The sequence below is a fragment of the Salvelinus namaycush genome, chromosome 20 (genome assembly GCF_016432855.1).
Source record: "Salvelinus namaycush isolate Seneca chromosome 20, SaNama_1.0, whole genome shotgun sequence".
Lineage (NCBI taxonomy): Eukaryota > Metazoa > Chordata > Actinopteri > Salmoniformes > Salmonidae > Salvelinus > Salvelinus namaycush.
In genome coordinates, this window is record NC_052326.1 from 40,338,415 (window position 1) to 40,353,416 (window position 15,002).

Genomic DNA, 15,002 nt, shown 5'->3' on the forward strand with positions numbered 1-15,002 from the left:
CTCACACCCACTCCCTTAATAAATCAATATTTATTTAAAGTGCATCTAAAATCGTAATACTTTACAGTAAAACAACAAATGTAGGAGATAAAATAAAAACCATACAGGAAGAATAAAGGAACTTACCACTCTTCAACATGGCTTCTCTTATACCTGTTCTCTGCTACTGTTCTGATCTTTCTCCAGCCGAGACGGTGAAGTCCCAGACCCGTAAGCCCAAGTGCAGTAAAGGATACCACTGCTCCAGGAACGCCTACATGCTGGTGTACAAGTGCCATAGAGAGGAGGACACTGACCCCATGGAGACCAACGTTGACGTGCCAGGTGAGGATCTAACTAATGGACTGCACCTGGTGATGACTGTAGTTCAATACATTATGTACAAGGTAAGAACTGAGCTAGCTAGATAGCTCCAGTGTGTACAGCCCTTTGACATACTTTATTAAAATGATTAACCAAAGTTACCACCCCAGGGAAAAATAGGTAAGAAGAAATGTGTAGGCGGTTAAAGCTATTCCCCCGTAAGACTTGTATAGTTGTATATTCCCTGCAACTAAAGTCAGCTAGATATGCGTGGTACACTACCCGTTGCTGCAGAGGTGACGTGGTTAGAATGTTGTTTGTATGACCTTTGAACCCAGCAACGGTAGCTGTAATATCAGTGGGAGCCCTCTATCTGTGCCAGGCTTTCTGCAGAGGCTGGTGGACCGAGACAACAGGAAGTTTGAGGAGTGGTGCCTGGAGATGGCCGACATGCGCAAGCAGAGCGTCGACAAGGGCAAGGCCAAGCACGAAGAGGTGAAGGAACTCTACGAGCTTTTACCTGCGGAAGACGGTCGGTAAAAACATCCCCTTACCCCAGCTATCACAATATTGCAATATGAAAGTAGTTATTTGTTCATGATGTTGTATAATGCATTATAACTAGGGCTGTTAAACGATTAAAATAATTAATCGAGTTGATTGCAATAGTTATTGCAGTTTTTGAATGTGCTCAAATTTGGCCCTAAATGATTTTTCCATTTTAAAAAGCAGTGCATTGAGTTACAAGCATACTATGTTTTGATTTGTAAGGGACGGAAACACAAAATGATCTACATCCGAATGTTTTAATAGCATTTTCCCCTTAAACACAAGTCACTGTAACATACAGCTATTTATGCTCCATATGTTTAAGTAGGCCTAGTCTCATCAATGTTCTTGAAGTTTAACACTTATGCACAACACAAAGCTTTAAGTACTGTTACTGCTGCAGGCATTCTAAATGAGTGACTACAGGAAAAATCTGGCTCTATGGATACAAAGAGCTTTTAAATTTGTCCAACAATCTTATGAAAACACTGTAACCATCTGTACTGTTCAGGGCCCTGTTTCCCAAAAGCATCTTAAGGCTAATAAGTTCATTGTTAGAACCTTCATAGGAGCCTTGTTAAATCTCCCAGTTTCCCTAAACACTCGTTATTAACGTTGCACTTGAAAACGCTCGTAATTTAACGCCTGCCTCAGATCACTCGTAGAACAGCTAAGTGCGTCGTTAGATGCTTTTTGCCCTCCCGCGTCACTTTATACACAGAAAATATACTAGAAACATAGAATCCCGTGGTTTAACTGTCTCTCTGTGACTGCCGATAACTTCAGAACATAGTGCGAACAACATGCGACGTATAAAAATATGCGGGAAATGAAAACCGAGATGACGCATTAAAATATAAACAGTAGACTATAGGCCTATTTCATTCATATTAAAATAAATGTAATGTTCAATCTATCGAGTTATATTTAGCTACTTGTAGGCAACTGTCTGTAATTTATTTCATTATATATCATGATGTATTGCCTAACGTGCGCAATTTTGTACCAAATCTGTGATTTTTTTTTTGTGCATTTTTATTAGGTAGCCTAAGTAATTTGAATAAGCCACCTCAATATTTGCAGCCTCAGTTGGTAATATCTCCCAAGGAGCTGATCATATTAGCTGATCCGAGAGCAACACTCCCTTTCTATCCTGTCAATATCGACACATGCTCCAACGACGCACTTAGCGACTTCTCAGTGCATGGTGTTTTGGGTAACACATATTAGATCTTCGGCCATTGTAGGAAAGATGCATCATTAAAACACTCCTAAGCCTAAGTTGCATCACTATCGGGGAAACTGGGCCCAGATCATTTTAAGTAGCCTATTCCTTCTCAGTTCTTCCTGTGCCATCCAATTATGTGGTCAAGTTATCAGGTTGCTAGCTAGAGGCACACGGCCTTCAGTGACGTAAAGGCACAAGTATTGGCTGTAGTTGTGTTCTGCGCTTTAAAAGGGTCAGTACGGAAACACCTGCGCTTCAAAGGTTCCGTCCGGTAAAGAAATGGAGTCGCGATTAACGGCGTCAGAAATAATTTGCGGAGATAATTTTGACAGCCCTAATTATACCACATCCCTGGTATACTATGCAGGTGCATTAACAGTAGCTTTGCTTACTTTGTAAAGAAACAAAGGCACACAAGAATATAGCTCTGATGTATTTACAATAAATGTTGTACGAGTGCAATATACAGTGTGTTGCCCATTTTCTTTATCCAGAGTTATTTTGCCCAGCACTGAAGTTCAACTAAGATGTCCATCTTACAAGGTTGAGGTCCGGGTCGAGTGTTTCATGTTTGTGTGTTTGTTCCAGGCCAGCAGTATGAGTTTGTGCCTCTGGAGTGGTTGAAGAAATGGCTGGACGACTCGACGGTCACTAAAGAAATCGACAACGGCAACTTCCTGTGTTCTCACGGTAAACTTCACCCAGACAAGGTGGGGGAGGCCAAGAGGATCTCTGTTAAAGCAGCAGAGCTTCTCTTTGACAGATACGGCGGAGGACCCAGACTAGATGGTAAGAGACATTGCTGATATGCATGGATAGTCTCAGCTCCTCTCTGTGACCTCTGACCTTGTGTGTTTGTGTGTGTGTGTGTGACCCTGTGTCCAGGGTCAACTCTCTGTGAGGAATGTGTGGGCCAGAGATGCAGGGTGCTGCGGCTAAAGAACCAGCTGGCCGAGAACTACAAAGAAGTCACCAACCTTGTCAAGGGCCCGCCCAAAAGGTAACCACTCACTCACACAGATTAATGGCAACGTTTTGTGTTCGTAAAACAGTCCTCGCAGTGCAGAAAGTTAGACAAAATAACAGTATCTTTTATTGATCCAGACATGTTTGTAGTACTGCAGCTAGCGATTGCAGTTTGCGCAATGTGTGTATGTTCTAATATCTCACCCCTATCTGACAGTGATGGGGGGTACTGGGTGGGCAAGACGTCTCTTCGGAGCTGGAGACAGCTGGCCTTGGAGCAGCTGGATGAGGACGAGGAGGAGACCAAACACATCGACGGCAAAACCAACGGAGAGGGACCAGAGATCACTGATACTAAAGGTACACAAACCAGCAGAGGTCACAGAGTACAATTTGGAAAACTACTTGTCACAATGACATGTAGAGTAGGTAACTACAATATTATTAGAATCATGTCAGAAATAACATATATTCACCTCCTTTGTGCGGAGATCATGATTGATTAGATTGGTTATTGCTGTCTGGTTCTTTATCAGTGTGGCCCAGTATTGTTTGACTATTGCTGTCTGATTCCAGAGTACGGCCCAGAGAACCAGGATGAAGACGAGGAGGAGATGAAGACCTTCAACGAGGACATCCTCTGTCGGCATGGTGGTCTGAATATCCTTGAGAGCGAGAGGCGGCTGGTGACGGAGGAGGTGTGGTCCAAACTGAGGGTGTATTTCCCCAGAGCCCCCCAGTTCACCCAGCTACAGGAGCCCTGTCAGCAGTGCCTGGTAAGAAGGGATGGACCGAGGTGGTGGGAGGGATAGAGATACTGTTGTCTCTCTCTCCCTACTCCTCTCTAGCCTTGTAAATGGAAAAACCAAATTGAGCTGATCACATTCCTATTAGCTGTGTGGTATCCCTGTGGGTTTTCCTGTAGAGGCTGGAGCGTGAGGGGAAGGAGAATGAGGCTCTGAACAGGATGATGGCATCAGAACAGAAGAGCTCCCTCCTCAACCTGTTCCAGGAGAAGAACAGACCCACACTAACCAAGTGGCCACAGGTAATAACTGTTAGTGCACAGGTAATAACAATACAGACTGTAATTTTTGGTGAGTGGACATTTACAAGCGAATATGAACGAGACATTGTGCAAATTATCAAAGTTTTGACGCATGCTTGTCTGAAGGAAGAACAGTCCTGGCTCTGGAGCAGCATGTGACAACGCTGTGTCTGTGGAGTCGCTAGGGTAACTGGTCTGCCTGCTCTGCTCAGAGAATGGGTGGGGGGAGCAGATGGGCTGAGAATGGAGAGGAGAAAAAAACGCAAGGAAATCAAGATGGTTTGGCAGCGGTACAGATTTCTCAAACACAGCAGAAAGCTAACGATGTGCTGTCCGTCTCATTCATTCACCCACTTAGTGGCAAGAAAAAGTATGTGAACCCTGGAAATACCTGGATTTCTGCATAAACTGGTCATACAATTTGATCTGATCTTCATCTAGGTCACAACAATAGACAGTCTGCTTAAACTAATAGCACACAAACAATTATACGTGTTCCTGTCTTTATTGTACACACCGTGTAAACATTCACAGTGCAGGGTGGAAAAGTATGTGAACCCTTGGATTTAATAACTGGTTGACCCTCCTTTGGCAGCAATAACCTCAACCAAAAGTTTTCTGGAGTTGTGGATCAGACCTACACAGCGGTAGGTTTTTGGACCATTCCTCTTTACAAAACTGTTTCAGTTCAGTAATATTCTTGGGATGTCTGGTGTGAACTGCTCTCTTGAGGTCATGCCACAGAATCTCAATCGGGTTGAGGTCAGGACTCTGACTGGGCCACTCCAGAAGGCGTATTTTCTTTTGTTGAAGCCATTCTGTTGATGATTTACTTCTTCTATTATTTGGGTCGTTGTCCTTTGCATCACCCAACTTCTGTTGAGCTTCAATTGGCGGACAGATAGTGTCATCTGTCCACAGAATATTTTGCCAGTATCGCAGAACATCCAGGTGCACTTTTGCAAACTTCAGACGTACAGCCATGTTTTTTTGGGACAGCAGAGGCTTCTTCCGTGGTGTCCTCCCATGAACACCATTCTTGTTTAGTGTTTTACGTATCATAGACTCGTCAACAGAGATGTTATCATGTTCCAGAGATTTCTGTAAGTCTTTAGCTGACATTCTAGGATTCTTAACTTCTACTTGGTCACAATCCCGGATCCGGGAGCACCCTCATCAGTAAAAAAGCTGACTAGCATAGCCTAGCATAGCGCCACAAGTAAATACTAGCATCTAAATATCATTAAATCACAAGTCCAAGACACCAGATGAAAGATACACATCTTGTGAATCCAGCCATCATTTTTGATTTTTAAAATGTTTTACAGGGAAGACACTATGTATTTCTATTAGCTAACCACGATAGCAAAAGACACAACTTTTTTTTCCCACCATTTTTTTCCTGCATAGGTAGCTATCACAAATTCGACCAAATAAAGATATAAATAGTCACTAACCAAGAAACAACTTCATCAGATGACAGTCTGATAACATATTTATTGTATAGCATATGTTTTGTTAGAAAAATGTGCATATTTCAGGTATAAATCATAGTTTTAGATTGCAGCCACCATCACAACTCTCACCAAAGCAACTAGAATAACTACAGAGACCAACGTGAATTACCTAAATACTCATCATAAAACATTTATGAAAAATACACAGCGTACAGCAAATGAAAGACAAAGATCTTGTGAATCCAGCCAATATTTCAGTTTTTTTAAGTGTTTTACAGCGAAAACACAATATAGCATTATATTAGCTTACTACAATAGCCAACCACACAACAGCATTGATTCAAGCCAACAATAGCGATAACGAATAAACCAGCAAAATATATTAATTTTTTCACTAACCTTCTCAAACTTCTTCAGATGACAGTCCTATAACATCATATTACACAATACATATAGAGTTTGTTCGAAAATGTGCATATTTAGCGGCACAAATCGTGGTTATACAATGAGAATAGTAGCCAAGCTGCCAACAAAATGTCGGGAGAAATCTTAGGAGAGGCACCTAATCTAATCAGTAACTAATCATAAACTTGACTAAAAAATACAGGTTGGACAGCAAATGAAAGATACATTAGTTCTTAATGCAACCGCTGTGTTAGATGTTTAAAATTAACGTTACTACGACATACAGCGTGCGTTAAAGCGAGACCGCACCGAAATTAATGGCGGAATAGTAGTTTTTCGACATTTTTCAACAGAACAACGAATTAACATCATAAATAGTTCTTACTTTTTGATGAGCTTCCATCAGAATCTTGGGCAAATTGTCCTTTGTCCAGAAAAATCGTTGCTCGATTGTAGATTGTCGCCTTCAACTTTGGAATTAGCAGTAAACATTAGCCATGTGGCAAAGACGTGCCCAACTCACTATAACGCAGCACTAAGAAAATTCAGAAAATCGCAATATACTGATATAAAATGATATAACTCGGTTTAAAATAACTACATTATGACGTTTTTAACACCTATATCGAATAAAATCAGAGCCGGATATATCTAAGGCCTATAACGAGAGCTTTCCAGAACGCCATCCTGAGGTCTGTCTTGCGTCATGGCGAATGTTGAAAAGAGTGTACCCCACGTTCCAAAACCCTTTATATGGCCTCAGATCTGCCTAGCAACACCATTCCAATTCTCACTACTTGCTGACATCTAGGGGAAGGCGTATGCAGTGCATGTCGACCAATAGAATACATGCAAATTAATAAACTGACCCTAGAACAGACTGCCTGATTTCAGATTTCTCACTTCCTGACAGGAAGTTTGCTCCAACTTGAGTTCTGTTTTACTCACAGATATAATTCAAACGGTTTTAGAAACTAGAGAGTGTTTTCTATCCAATAGTAATAATAATATGCATATTGTACGAGCAAGAATTGAGTACGAGGCAGTTTAATTTGGGAACGAATTTTTACAAAGTGAAAACAGCACCCCCTATTGAGAAAAGGTTTTAACCTCATTGAGCATTTTGCGCTGTGCTCTTGCAGTCATCTTTGCAGGACGGCCATTCCTAAGGAGAGTAGCAACATTGCTGAACTTTGTCTATAAATGGAGAATGTCTTAACACGGACTGATGAACATCAAGGCTTTTAGAGATACTTTTGTAACCCTTTCCAGCTTTATGCAATGCAACAATTCTTAATGGTTCACATCAGGCAATGCTTCTTGTGAATAGCAAACTCACATTTTGTGAGGTTTTTTTATAGGGCAAGGCAGCTCTAACCAACATCTCAATGATTGGACTCCAGGTTATCTGACTCCAATTAGCTTTTGGAGAAGTCATTAGCCTAGGTGTTCACATACTTTTTCCAACCTAAGCTGTGAATGTTTAAATTATGTATTCAATATACAGACCTGCCAACATGCACGCATTTTGCCCAACTACGCAATTCTCTGTCCATGTACGAAGGTATGAGATCCGAGTTAAAAGTACGCAGTTTGGTGACTGTCAGCTGTACGTAAACACATGGACAAATCCCTTTTCGACTCCGTGTGTTGTGGAAAGGTAAACACTAATTGTTTCAAGCTAACGTTAGCGAACATAAGATGGACATTCAGTGGGCTCTAAAGTGCCAGCAGTTCACTCGCATTTGCTAGTGAAATAAATTAAATGCAAATACGAAAAATAACTGGTCGCATTTGTGCGAGTGTGATACACATTTAATTCTGCGTCCCATTAGTTGTATTTTCCACGTAACATTACGAGGATCACGCAACCTGATATACTGTAACTGTAATTATGATCCACGTCACAAAAAGCATTACAAAAGTATAATCAAAAATAAATATAAACATATTGGCATTAAATGGAGTCGGGAGTTTAGAAGACTGTTCTATGTAGAATGAATGAGTGTCCGGTATTGGCTATAGAAGCAATGCTTCTAAAATGCCTTTGCAGTAGATTTGAGATGTTATCAATTTCGAAAATCTGAAATGATGTATTCGCTGCAAAGAAATACAATAGGCAATTTAGGCTGAAACACCGGACTCTAGCGAACTGCGTTCATATTCCCTTTGCGGTAGCCTACTTAAGCTTTGTGTTGCCAATTTGCGGTCTGTGTCAATGCGATCATTTGTTTTTATGTTTTCAAAGTGGTTTTGCTTTTTGTGATAATTAGGAACCGTGTCTAAAAAGCAAACAGACTCAAAGAGAACCCCAAATCGGCGGGTGCTACGAGCGCGAGTTGAATCTCCAATTTGCTGAGCGCATCTGGTACTCTAAAAAGTTGGGACAGGTTTGGCAATAATTTGTGTGTTATTAGTTTAAGCACACTGTTTGTCTATTGTTGTGGCTTAGATGAAGATCAGTTCAAATTTGATGACCAATTTATGCAGAAATCCAGGAAATTACAAAGGGTTCACATACTTTTTCTTGCCACTGTAGAAAACTAGCAAGTTGAATTTAGGAGTTTTTCACACAGAGAAAAATTATGAAACTCATAAGAAATATAATGCATCTTACTGAAATGCATCTTATTGTAATTTCTGCTCGACACAGACAAATGTTGTGTTTCAGTTGCACTTCTCCACTGGATGAGAATTCACAAACCAACAGCACTGATGTGTAGCTACCTTTCTCCGGTACTTTTCAGTGTAGCGGAATGTTGCACTAATGTATTTTCTGTGAAGGAAAACTGTAGTTGCACTCCCCGGATAACTCTGTTGAAGCATAAACACACTGACTTTCAATATAAAACACGACCCCTGTCAATACACAGCTGGACTCACCTGCTCCCACTTTCTCCTGTTGTGCTATTTACAAAGAAACATGTGACTGGCTCATTTGTTCTGGGGAACTGTTTTATAATGTAAAATAATTTGAGCTGTGAAATGAACGCAATCTGCTTTAACTCCTAACATATTGCACAAGTTGACTGCAGGTGTTTACTTAAAAAGTAGCTACAATTGGGTGGTGCAGGGTCTAAGGTACTGCATTGCAGTGCCACTAGAGATTCTGGGCTCGAGTCCAGAATGTCGGAAGACCCATGGGGCACAATTGGCCCAGCGTCGTCCAGGTTAGGGGAAGGTTTGGCCGGCAGGGATGTCCTTGTCCTATCGCGCACTAGCGACTCCTGTTGCGGGCCGGGTGCAGTGCATGCTGACACGGTTGCCAGGTGTACAGTGTTTCCTCCAACACATTGGTGCGGAAGGCTTCCGGCTTAAGTGGGCAGTTTGTCAAGAAGCAGTGCGGTTGGCTTATGTTTCTAAGGACGCACGGCTCTTGACCTTGAGCTGCAGCGATGAGACAAGACTGTAACTACCAATTGGAAACCACGAAATTGGGGAGAAAAAGGGGTAAAAAAAAAAAAAAGTTGCTACAATTATTAAAATGTATGAAAAAACGTCAAAAGAATTGTTACATTATTGACCATCCTGTGGCTTTTTCGAAATACCCCGGTATACTGCCCAAGCCTACTAGACAAGTAATAAGTTAGTACACGTGTAATAACACAGGTAATAATGGTTATTGCACAGGTAATAAGAGGTATTAACAGTTTGTACACTTGATAGATATCTTATTGGCTGAACTGAATATTTGTTGATGACATGTTGACATACTGATGAATCCAATCTTTGTTTTAGGAGACGGACATTCTTTACATAGTTCCTCTGTTTTTTGTGGACGAGTGGAGAAAGTTCATCAGGTAAGTCCAGTCCGAATCCTACTGTTTGTTTTTTGAGTGCTTCACCATTCAAACAGCCAAAGAAGACATGAATGACTTCTCATCTCCTCCCTCCCTCTCTGTAGGAGGCCCACTAAGACCACCCCAGTGTCTAGCGTGGGGAACAGTTTGCTCCTTTGTCCCCATGGAGGCTTCATGTTCACCCATGACTCCATGTTGATGGGAGACGCCCAACAGTGAGTGACTTCACTGACCTCTGTCTGACCCCTCTCGACCCATGTTGTATTCATGTTTTATACAGCACTGCTCTGGTCTTTATCATCCATCCCTCCTGGTCTCATGTTGTGTTTTATACAGCACTGCTCTGGTCTTTATCATCCATCCCTCCTGGTCTCATGTTGTGTTTTATACAGCACTGCTCTGGTCTTTATCATCCATCCCTCCTGGTCTCATGTTGTGTTTTATACAGCACTGCTCTGGTCTTTATCATCCATCCCTCCTGGTCTCATGTTGTGTTTTATACAGCACTGCTCTGGTCTTTATCATCCATCCCTCCTGGTCTCATGTTGTGTTTTATACAGCACTGCTCTGGTCTTTATCATCCATCCCTCCTGGTCTCATGTTGTGTTTTATACAGCACTGCTCTGGTCTTTATCATCCATCCCTCCTGGTCTCATGTTGTGTTTTATACAGCACTGCTCTGGTCTTTATCATCCATCCCTCCTGGTCTCATGTTGTGTTTTATACAGCACTGCTCTGGTCTTTATCATCCATCCCTCCTGGTCTCATGTTGTGTTTTATACAGCACTGCTCTGGTCTTTATCATCCATCCCTCCTGGTTTCATGTTGTGTTTTATACAGCACTGCTCTGGTCTTTATCATCCATCCCTCCTGGTTTCATGTTGTGTGCTGTTCACTTTGCACAGTATAGCTCTTCTCTGGCCCGGTGAATGGGAGGTGATCAGCAGACAATTCCTGGTTGATCAGCCAATCTCCATCTGCCGGATCAGTCAGGCCACACCCAACGGCTCCAGTGTGGAGTACACCACCCATCCTGGTGAGATTCAAGTCCTTATGATTTCCCTCGACTGTGTGACTTAATGCTGTTATTCTGTTATGATTCTTTGAGAACTGTGCAGAGGGACTGTTTGACTGTGTTTGTGTTCTGTGTCCAGAGCTTTGTAGGGACTGCAGAGAAGGCTTCATCTTCCAGCAACAGAGGGACATGAGAGAGTACGCACAAGCCACAGTCTACGTCCGCAAGGTCATAGACGACAAGAGGGTGAGTGTCTTTCTCTCCCCTTCCCCTCTTTCTCTCTTTAGTAAATATGTCTGTCACAGAGTGTAATATGCAAATAGTATGAATCTCCAGAGAAGAATACAACTGCCTTCCTATTTAGATAATGGAGGCAGCTCCTGAGGTGAATGTGAGTGGGTCAGAGGCAGAGGATGAGAGGGAGGAGCCTGTTACTAAGGTGGATGGAGAGCGAGACCCTGACTTTAGCCAGGTAGGACACAAACCCCTCACCTCAGTTTCACTTTTTATTGCTTATAAGTCTCTAAGAATTGAATGCTTGAGTAAAGGTTTTGTGTACTAAGCCATTTACCATTAATGTAGATTAATGTAGAAGTGCTGAGAGGATGATTGACATGGATATTGCCCGATGTTTCCCTTGCTTCCTGGTCACATGATGTCTGTCCAGATAGAGGACGGGGCGAAGCGTCAGAGGCTGAGTGACGGCACCATCGGTGCTGCCGTAAGTCCGTCCCCCATGGCCAGTGGCGGCAAATCAGGTATCAGGAGGAGCACAAGGCACAGGAAGCTCCGGGGAGAGAAAGCACTCATCGTCTCAGCCAATCAGACGCTCAAGGAGCTCAAAATACAAGTGAGGGGTCACCAGTGTTGCCATCGATGGAGGCTTGAATAACCATAATGCATCATCCTTGCTTTTGCTCAACACTGAATCTCAGGATTCCTGATCCCTAACTCTGGTGTGTGTTAATGGTTCTCCCTCAGATCATGCATGCCTTCTCTGTGGCCCCGTTTGATCAGAACCTGTCGATCGACGGCCGGTGTCTAACGGACGACTCTGCCACCCTCGGCAGCCTAGGAGTCATCCCAGAGAGCGTCATCTGTCTGAAGGTATGTACCGCATTTATATTAGATTCGATTATAAACTTGAATGGGGTAAAAACTAGTATCTAATATGAAAGTGAACACGTCATTACCGGAGACGAGCAGCGAATGGTTTGAAGTTGCTTATTCCTGAATATGCGTTTTGTCTTTTTCTTTCAGGCTGATGAACCCATAGCAGATTATGCAGCATTGGATGATGTTTATCAGGGTATGTTTATTTTCTTCTCTCATTTTTCTATTTTTTTCTCTTCTTTCTTTTGTATACCCTGAATCTTTTGTACACTATGAATTGAAAGATTCCATTTGCTAACAATAGTTTCTGTGTTCTTTTTTCAGTCTGTATGCCTGAAGAAGGATTTAAAGGTAAGGATATGTTCTGATCGCAATCATGTTTGCATTAATTCGTTTTTTAACCCTGATCTGCAGTATGTGCAACTGTTATCTTTGACATACAACAAATCAATAAAAAATACTGTATGGATCCATTCAGGCACTGGGCTTCTCGGTCACTGAAGAAGACATGACAGTCTCTGCCCTCGAGGTGGACTGAAGCTGGACAACAAGAATCAAATGCTTGTAGTGTCCATAAATTGGAAAAAAGTGCTTTAATTTTGTTTTCTCTTATGTCGTTTTCTAAAGATTTTGTTTTTGTATTTTAAGCTGTGACTGTTGCAAATCCTTTGGTTATTTCTCTGTTAAAAATTATCTGCTGGCTTTTTAATATTTAAAGACGTTTATGCATTCTCTGGGACTTTGTGGTCACACTCTCTTCACCTGGGCTGTGAGTAGAAACGGGTCATGAGAATCGAGTGGCATCTTCCAATGTGGAACCCAAACTTCTCTTCTGTCTGCTTCCGTAGACTTCTGAGAGGATAGACCCAATTGAATTTTACAAGATACATTTTTTTTTGTTCAAAGGAAAATTGTGGTCTCTCAGCAAAATGTATTCAAACATTTAAAGAATGCATGAGCAACTCTTAAATATTGAACATTGTAACTGTTTGGTGGTTTAACATTACGTACCTCAACCACAAAGTTAACAAAATACTCCCTTGCATTTAGAATAATAAAATATATGTATATTTCTTAAATTAATAAAAAAACATTGCACATTTAGATTAGGTTTGTGCTGCAGTCAGAAACCGATGCAGGCCTTGATGTAAACTGTTATTTCCTCTGTTATTTCATATGGGCAATAAAGTAGTTTTTTCTTCTACAGATTTTCTCACACACATTGTTTTGGATCTATTTGTGCACTGTGTGAAGAAGAAAACAAATATGGGGAGGTTTCCCCAATACAGATTAAGCCTAATCCTGTGTCCGGGAAACCGTCTCTCTGACCCCTTCTTTCATACCACTATGTTATTGATAAAGTATCGACTCTCGTTCTCTAATACACATAGTAAACCAAGTTTGGATGTGTAGTGCATCTACAAGAGAGCATGGTTGGTGTTTTTAGATTCAAAGTTTATTGGTCATGTACACAGATTTGCAGATGTTATCGCAGGTGCAGCGAAATGCTTATGTTTTTAGCTCTGACATGAGTAGTATTTAGCAATACAATAACCAAAAAGTATCGGAACAAGCAGTCAGAATCTGGAAAATATGTATGTATGTGTGTGTGTGTATATATATGGTTTGTGTGTATAGACAGTTTGAACAGTATATGAATAGAAAAGGTATGTACAGCAGTAGTTATAGGATGACCCATGACTAGAATACAGTGCCTTCAGAAAGTATTCACACTCCTTGACTTTTTCCACATTTTGCTGTTACAGCCAGAATTTAAAATTGAATAAATTGAAATTTATCACTAACCTACACAATACTCCATAATGTCAAAGTGGATTTTTTTGTTGTTGAATGTGTATAAATTAATCTCCGATTTGGTCCTGCTGTACATACAGACATGTATGCTACGGTCACAAGACGCAGGCCTCCTTATTGTCCCTAGAATTTCTCTGCAAACGGCAGGGATTTCTATAGAGCTCAATTTTTATGGAATGGTCTGCATATCTATGTGAGAGACTCGGTCTTGACCTTTAAGTCCTTGCTGAAGACTCATCTTCAGTATGATTGAGTGTAGTTTGGCCAAGGGGTGCGAAGGTAAACAGCAAGGCACTGGCGCGACTAACTGCCCTTGTGCTCATGCGGTGGAGGAGAACTTCGTGGGCTATACTCAGCCTTGTCTTAGGGTAGTAAGTTGGTGGTCTGTTGGGGGTATCGTCGGACGGGGCACAGTGTCCCCTGACCCACCCATGTCTCAGTCTCCAGTATCTATGCTGCAGTAGTCTATGTGCTGGGGAGCTAGGGTCAGTCTGTTATATCTGGTGTAATTCTCCTGTATTATCTGGTGTCAAATCAAATGTATTTATATAGCCCTTCTTACATCAGCTGATATCTCAAAGTGCTGTACAGAAACCCAGCCTAAAACCCCAAACAGCAAGCAATGCAGGTGTAGAAGCACGGTGGCTAGGAAAAACTCCCTAGAAAGGCCAAAACCTAGGAAGAAACCTAGAGAGGAACAAGGCTATGAGGGGTGGCCAGTCCTCTTCTGGCTGTGCTGGGTGGAGATTATAACAGAACATGGCCAAGATGTTAAAATGTTCATAAATGACCAGCATGGTCAAATAATAATAATCACAGTAGTTGTCGAGGGTGCAGCAAGTCAGCACCTCAGGAGTAAATGTCAGTTGGCTTTTCATAGCCAATCATTAAGAGTATCTCTATCGCTCCTGCAGTCTCTAGAGAGTTGAAAACAGCAGGTCTGGGACAGGTAGCACGTCCGGTGAACAGGTCAGGGTTCCATAGCCGCAGGCAGAACAGTTGAAACTGGAGCAGCAGCACGGCCAGGTGGACTGGGGACAGCAAGGATTCATCATGCCATGTAGTCCCGAGGCATGGTCCTAGGGCTCAGGTCCTCCGAGAGAGCGAAAGAAAGAAAGAGAATTAGAGAGAGCATACTTAAATTCACACAGGACACCGGATAAGACAGGAGAAGTACTCCAGATATAACAAACTGACCCTAGCCCCCCGATACATAAACTACTGGAGGCTGAGACAGGAGGGGTCAGGAGACACTGTGGCCCCATCCGATGATACCCCCGGACAGGGCCAAACAGGAAGGATA

General features: G+C 42.0%; 2 protein-coding genes and 1 long non-coding RNA gene across 6 annotated transcripts in view; 1 reads left to right on the plus strand and 2 right to left on the minus strand.

Moving 5' to 3' along the window:
* The window catches only part of ldlrad2 (low density lipoprotein receptor class A domain containing 2), a 17,849-nt gene extending 17,248 nt beyond the window's left edge, over positions 1 to 601 (minus strand). For both annotated transcript variants that reach the window (XM_039016271.1, XM_039016270.1), the window contains exon 1: positions 127 to 601. In XM_039016271.1, coding sequence (XP_038872199.1) covers positions 127 to 139 — 13 coding nt within the window. In that variant the 5' untranslated portion in view covers positions 140 to 601. The remainder of the gene's footprint in view (positions 1 to 126) is intronic.
* LOC120065345 (ubiquitin carboxyl-terminal hydrolase 48-like) overlaps positions 1 to 13,102 on the plus strand; it is a 20,780-nt gene extending 7,678 nt beyond the window's left edge. For all 3 annotated transcript variants that reach the window (XM_039016267.1, XM_039016268.1, XM_039016269.1), the window contains exons 11-27: positions 187 to 324; positions 686 to 835; positions 2,669 to 2,869; positions 2,966 to 3,080; positions 3,264 to 3,406; positions 3,623 to 3,822; positions 3,972 to 4,094; positions 9,695 to 9,756; positions 9,861 to 9,971; positions 10,662 to 10,792; positions 10,911 to 11,017; positions 11,136 to 11,243; positions 11,439 to 11,621; positions 11,753 to 11,878; positions 12,032 to 12,080; positions 12,209 to 12,235; positions 12,363 to 13,102. In XM_039016267.1, coding sequence (XP_038872195.1) covers positions 187 to 324; positions 686 to 835; positions 2,669 to 2,869; positions 2,966 to 3,080; positions 3,264 to 3,406; positions 3,623 to 3,822; positions 3,972 to 4,094; positions 9,695 to 9,756; positions 9,861 to 9,971; positions 10,662 to 10,792; positions 10,911 to 11,017; positions 11,136 to 11,243; positions 11,439 to 11,621; positions 11,753 to 11,878; positions 12,032 to 12,080; positions 12,209 to 12,235; positions 12,363 to 12,385 — 1,997 coding nt within the window. In that variant the 3' untranslated portion in view covers positions 12,386 to 13,102. The remainder of the gene's footprint in view (positions 1 to 186; positions 325 to 685; positions 836 to 2,668; positions 2,870 to 2,965; positions 3,081 to 3,263; positions 3,407 to 3,622; positions 3,823 to 3,971; positions 4,095 to 9,694; positions 9,757 to 9,860; positions 9,972 to 10,661; positions 10,793 to 10,910; positions 11,018 to 11,135; positions 11,244 to 11,438; positions 11,622 to 11,752; positions 11,879 to 12,031; positions 12,081 to 12,208; positions 12,236 to 12,362) is intronic.
* Positions 3,215 to 8,972, minus strand: LOC120065347. Its single transcript, XR_005478667.1, has 3 exons — positions 8,840 to 8,972; positions 3,523 to 4,331; positions 3,215 to 3,400 (listed from the first exon to the last, which is right to left on the minus strand). It is a non-coding gene; the product is annotated as an uncharacterized LOC120065347 (long non-coding RNA).
* Positions 13,103 to 15,002: the final 1,900 nt, after the last annotated feature.